The sequence below is a fragment of the Cinclus cinclus genome, chromosome 1 (assembly GCF_963662255.1).
Source record: "Cinclus cinclus chromosome 1, bCinCin1.1, whole genome shotgun sequence".
In the NCBI taxonomy this organism is placed as follows: domain Eukaryota; kingdom Metazoa; phylum Chordata; class Aves; order Passeriformes; family Cinclidae; genus Cinclus; species Cinclus cinclus.
Genome location: NC_085046.1, coordinates 57,628,693 through 57,634,692, shown reverse-complemented (window position 1 = coordinate 57,634,692; position 6,000 = coordinate 57,628,693). Strand labels below are relative to the sequence as shown.

The window sequence follows — 6,000 nt, the reverse complement described above, 5'->3', positions numbered from 1 at the left end:
ATAATTGACATTAGATGGATCTAACTTTAGATGAAGAATAAATAAATAAAAGTTGATACAGTATTGATGGAGAAAATGAATGACTAGTCAAAAACTGGAAGGATCTGGCTGACCTGCTATGTGTCCATTCTGGCTGGAAAGCACACTGCTTGCTCACTGAAGAGATTCATTAGTATTAATATAGAAGTTCAGTAGGTCACAGAAATCTCATGCTCTCCTGGAAGGCTTAAAATAGAAGAGAGAGGTAAAGGATTAAAAATGCTCTTAATGCCAGTACTCTCTACTCAGCAGAGGTCTGGAGAAAACTCACCCCCTTTCTCTGTTGGCAAATTAGCCACTTTAGCCATATTATTTTTCTGTCAAATGTCCTAAATACTTCAGCAGCAGTCTTATCTGACAAGTGACTTGAGGTTAAAACCTTAATACAATTTTTTTCTCATCTGTTTTTTTTTTCTCTCCAATAGATGACACAATTAGATAGACTTCTATACAGATAGCATAGTGATTAAAATAATCTGAGTGAAAAAAAATCCACTGTGCAGTCCAATGGAAACTGAACAAAACTGCTATTGTTAGACCTGAGCAGAAGGTAAGGCACAGTTTGTCACTGAGAAGTGCTCTTGTTGGGTGAATTCAAACTTGCAGATAAAGTTGTTTAACTGTGGAAGTGGTATGTATCAGAACAGTCTCTTTCATTTCTTCTCCATCAAAATGCATGTACCATAAGTCAAACTTTATAATCACAAAGAATTTTAAGGAACAGTCATTATAATGTTTATAAGACCCGTTCAGACAATTTTCAGCATTTTTAGCAGCCTCACAGAAATCTATTCTATATTTCTTGAAAAAGGACTGTGAATGGAGTCCCTGGATTGATTTCAAATTAAATTTGTGCATGATTTGGAAAAGCATACTTTCACTTTTCAAATCTTTCCTCAAAATTTAGAAGAAGTTGGGAATCCATTTCAGAGATCCATGAGAGGAGGAAAACACTGTACAAATTTTATATTTAAGCCTGTCCATTCCTACCATTTTGTGCTGGACCTTTTCTGTCCTGGCCATATTATAGCTTTTCTCTCACTTGATAGATTTCTGTGGTGGCATTAAGAAGCTGTGCCTGCTAGAATGAGTCTGCAGAAATTTCTCAATAGCTTTATGCAGAGTCTTTAGTCTTACTGTCAGAAACAGTGAGAAGAAAAAGAGATTTCTATCCCTGTCTCAGGTGATAAAGCATGGCATTGTGTTACAGGTAAGCAATACTCAATATGGATAAAAGATGAAAATCCTTGCCGTCCTTTACTCAGACAAAAATTATCACAAGAAAGAAAATAATTTTAACAATGCAAAACTGAATTCTAGAACTGTCCTGAATCTGAAGAGCTCCCATTTTATAAAAGGTATTGCTTTTAAAGATGATCTCCGCCTAATGCACCAGGCAGTGAGTGCTTGAAACTGTTATAGAAGATGAGATACAAAAAGCAAGTACTGAGTTTAGTAAAGTAAAATAAGATTACAGTGAAAAACTATTGAGTGAGGAATCTACAAGCACAAAGTAAATAAAAATAGATTGGGGGACCAGGAACTGAGTGGGAACTGAAACTCTGAGTAGCTCTTTAATTCAAGATTATGGTTTAGTAAAAGGCAGTGAGACTTGCACTTGGTGTAACCTAGATCTGTATACTGCCTGGCTCCCCATAAAAATTGTTTTTCACTTCCAGCAACTCAAACAACCAGGACAATTTGCCTCTTAGGAAAAAAAAAAAAAAATAACAAGCAGATAGGTTTCACAGTTCTAAAGATGATAAAGCTGGGCTCTTATAATTTTTTCCTGTCAATACTACATTTATTCCCAGAGTAGTCTCTGATTACAAATGGAAGAGCTTTCAACAGGAAGAACTGACTTGGTTATGGCAAGTATCCAGAATTTTGGGGGCAATAACTACCAAAACCAACCTCATATCTTTATGAGCCAGAAGTTCACTATAGTTCACTAAGTGTTGTTTATAATTCAAAAAATCCCAGGAAAACTACTGACATCTGCAGCAGGTAAGTCAGAGAATACGATCCCATGTCAAGTGCATTCCAGCAGTTTTATAGCTGCTTATTTGCTTTAATAATATGTCTGTCTCAGACAAAGGCTTTGAGGTTTCCTCTCTGTATCTGTGACATCAGATGTTAAAATTTGGGCTCCTCACTATGGAGGGTATCTTGAAGTATTTGCCCTGTCAGGTGAAACAGTGTATAAAGGATGGCAGTTTCATTAATCACCATGTGCCATTTCCATACTCCTACAGTGTCTAAGGAAGATGAAGCTTCAACAGTTCACTGCTTCCCTTTGACCTAGCAAGAGTGGAGATATATATGTTTCATACGAATCATTTTTATCTGCTTTATGTATGCACTAACTAACCCAACCTGAGGCTGTAAGAAGCATGAAAATAATCTAAACCACAGGGTGCCCTGTAGGGAATTACTCACCTTCCATTTCCTCAGCAGCAAGATGAGAGCCAGAAGAGAGAAATGATAACTGCTAGCGTGACAACTCTTTCAGTGAATAGTTCCTAGGGCTGGGCAACTCGGTGCCACCACTTATACTTTGTGAGACGTGAAATATTAGTTTATCCCTCAGGACATATGAGCTCAGAAAAAAGCTGAGGACAGGTAAAAACACAACAGTATCTGTTTGTCTAATCTATGTGTGACTGAAGTGAATATATGCACCAAAGTGAATAAGGAGATTAATTTATGAAGCTTTTCAAGCACATGAGAGATCCTTCAAAACAAAGGAAGCCTCTTTTTGTTTGTCAGATTTAATTTTATTTTGGCTAAACATCTCTTCCTCTTTCCAATACTCAGGCCAGCAAAACCAATCCCTTTATTTTCTTCTTGAAGGATTTACAGAAGTCTAAATATCAGCTGTATTTACAGTTCTGCAGTGGTTGAGGGCCTAAGCCACAGTCTAAGAAATCACCATGAGTTGCATCCTATGAACACAAAGTAACAGTCATTGTCTCAAGCATGGAGTATTTTGAGTCTGTAGTACACAAACTCCAGCAACGTTGATTAATTATCTTTTCCTGATGAGGTCTGTTCATAGTCAAAATAATGAGTGCATATAAATCTGTAGGGAATGGACTAACATAAAGCATGAATATAAAAAATACGTTGCCTTAGATTATGTATAATTTTTTAATGCTACTTTACTATCCAGAAGTGAAGTACTAACATCACTCACAGCCATAACAAATCTTAAAGGATCCCTGCCTACTGTTGATCTTAACACTCTCCAGACCAAGTCTGGAACCAGAATCAGACATCACTGACGCAAAAATCTGCTATTAGATAGTCAACCTATGCATGACAGTAGGATTTTGCTTTGATTCTGGAAGGTATCCCTGCCCTGCTCTTGAAAAGCCAAATGTTCATAACTTTAGTCTTCTGTTTTGACATTTTCCTAGACCTGAATCTTATAAATGCCTGACCCAAACCTAAAAGAAACACTGGTGTCCTTTCTCTAGTCTTTGGTGAGTTTGAAATCAGCCTCATAATGCCAAAATTAGATGCAATGGTTCCAAAAAAAAAGAAAAAAAAAAGAAAAAAGAAAAAAAGAAAAAAGAAAAAAAGAAAAGCATATTGCAGTGTATTCTTTTGTGGCAACTTGGTAATAGTATCTGATAGCAGCATAATAGGCAGAACTAGAGGGTTTTTTCCCTAAAACAATGCATCTAAGTTCTTGATGAGGCACGAAGTGCAATTTTGAGTGGGTTCATATTCAACTCCCGTCACAAGAGTAACCCTCCACAGCCACTGACTGATTTGTACTCCCAGACAGGCAGAAGTGCTCACAGAAATGTGTTTTCTTGAAAATTTTCTCATTCACTACACTTTTTCCCACTGCCTCAGAGCTGGGAGGCAAAACAAGTAATATCAGAATATTTATTTGGTCAGATACTACTTTATTTCTGAAAGGAAGCAGGATTCATCTATACAAACATATTGACATATTTACAAACGTATTTCTATATTTACATGCATTTCCATGTCTTTATATGTAGATTTGGTATATTTTTATGCACGCACACACACGCACATATATAGATTATGTATGTAGGTATGTATGTATGCATGTGTATTTCTCTCCCTATATATATATATATATATATATATATATCCATGTATTTATGTGAGTGTGTGTGTGTATATATATATATAGATATATATATATGAATAGATGTCAGGGCAGGCGGGCATCGCGGGGTTGCCAGCCATCCATCGGCCGATGCCGGAGGCACCCGGAGGGCCGGCGAGCCCCGGGCGCCCGGCAGAGGGAACGCGGGGCGCTCTGCAGGAGGCACGGCGGGTCCCCCGCCGCTCCCGAGGCGCGGAGCCCCGGTGGGGACGTGTCCGGCTTCCCAAGCGATCGGCGCGCAGGCGCCTCTCAATCCCCAGCTCCGGTGAGATGCTCTCGAACCTGGGAAGGGGATAGCCCTGTCGTTCCCTTCCTCCTTCTTTCTTTCCGGCCCCTCTGCAGCACTTTTCCTCCAGACCCCTGGCTCAGATTATTTTTTTTTTTCCCCCAGTCGCTATTTCTTTTTTTTAATGTTGCCCACCTCACGGGAGCCCGTTCGCTTTCCTTTGTAGCTCCCGCTCCTCCAAACAGCGTTATCGGCAAGGAAAGCCGCCTGTTGATTATCCCCGTCTCCCCTTTTCTGAGCTTCCACCCACCCTTTGCCCCCACCCCTCCCTCCGTTTGATTCCAAACCTTTGGATGGTGTTTTGGTGTCATTAGGAGATTAACATCCCTGGAGCACCAGGGGAGGAGGAGTAGGAGGAGGAGGAGGAGGAGGGTGGAGGGGAAAGCGAGACTGCAGGCAGGAAGGTTGGCACATTAGCACGAGTGAGACTCTCCTCCCGCCGTCCCAGCCACCCCCGGCTCCCGGGTGGCAGCGGAGGGAGCGTCTGCCGGCGCGGCGGGCTGCGGACGGTGGCAGGCGGGTGCGCCCGGGACCCGCGCCCGCGGAGCGCCGGGGGCTGCCGGCGGGCGAGCGGCAGCGGCTCCTGCGCGCAGCCCCCCTCTCTTTTATGAGCAGCGAGGAGGCAAAGCGGCAGCGGGGGACACCTGGAGGAGCATTTCTTCCCCGGGTTTATGAATGGCACTGACATGGAGGAAATACCGTTTCAGAAAGTCAAGACCAAGAGGAAGAAGTGCTGCCACTGCTGCTGCTCCCCGCCGGCTGCCGCGGCGTCGGGAGCGGGAGCCGGGTTGGGGGACCCCCCTCCCTTGCTGCTGCTGGATGCCATCGCCTGCGAGGACGAGTTTGACTGCAAGGAGCTGGAGGCTCTCTTCCAGAGCTACAACCTGAAGCTGGAGCAGACGTCCACCCTCAAGGCGCTGGCTGTCCTCATCGTGCTCACTGCCAGCCTAGCCCTGGTGGAGCTGCTCTCCGGCCCCAGCCTGACCATCTCCAAGGGTTCGCACCCGGTGCACTGCATCATCTTCCTCTCCCTTTTCATCGTCACCAATGTCAAGTACCTGCAGGTCACCCAGCTGCAGCAGATCGTCAAGCTCACCTTGCTCTTCAGCTTCACCTTCTCCTTCCTCTGCTGCCCCTTCTCTCTCGGCGCCTACGGCATGGAGCCGCCCAGCGCCCCCGAGCAGGGCATGTGGCAGCTCATGCTGGTAACCTTCGTCTCCTACTCGCTGCTTCCCGTCCGGACGCTGCTGGCCATCGTCTTCGGGCTGGTGGTGTCCGTCTCCCACCTCATCGTCACCGCCACCTCCGTCAGTGCCAAGCGGCAGCGGCTCTGGAGGACGGTGAGAGAGGCCGGGCCGGGCCGGGCCGGGCCGGGCCGGGCACTGCAGCACAGCAGAGCCCGTGGTGCCGGCCCGCCGGGGGGAGGGAGAGCGGAGCGGAGCGGAGCGGATGAGTGCCCGGGCTGCCTCCGGCGGGGAAGGGGCGAGCGCGCACCTGTGCTTCAGGCGTGTGTGTGTGTCTGTAG

General features: G+C 44.9%; 1 protein-coding gene across 1 annotated transcript in view; it reads left to right on the top strand.

Annotated features, from left to right (window-relative positions):
* Nucleotides 1-3,094: 3,094 nt before the first annotated feature.
* ADCY1 (adenylate cyclase 1) overlaps nt 3,095-6,000 on the top strand; it is a 151,450-nt gene continuing 148,544 nt past the window's right edge. The window contains exon 1 of the mRNA XM_062496246.1: nt 3,095-5,815. Coding sequence (XP_062352230.1) covers nt 5,147-5,815 — 669 coding nt within the window. The 5' untranslated portion in view covers nt 3,095-5,146. The remainder of the gene's footprint in view (nt 5,816-6,000) is intronic.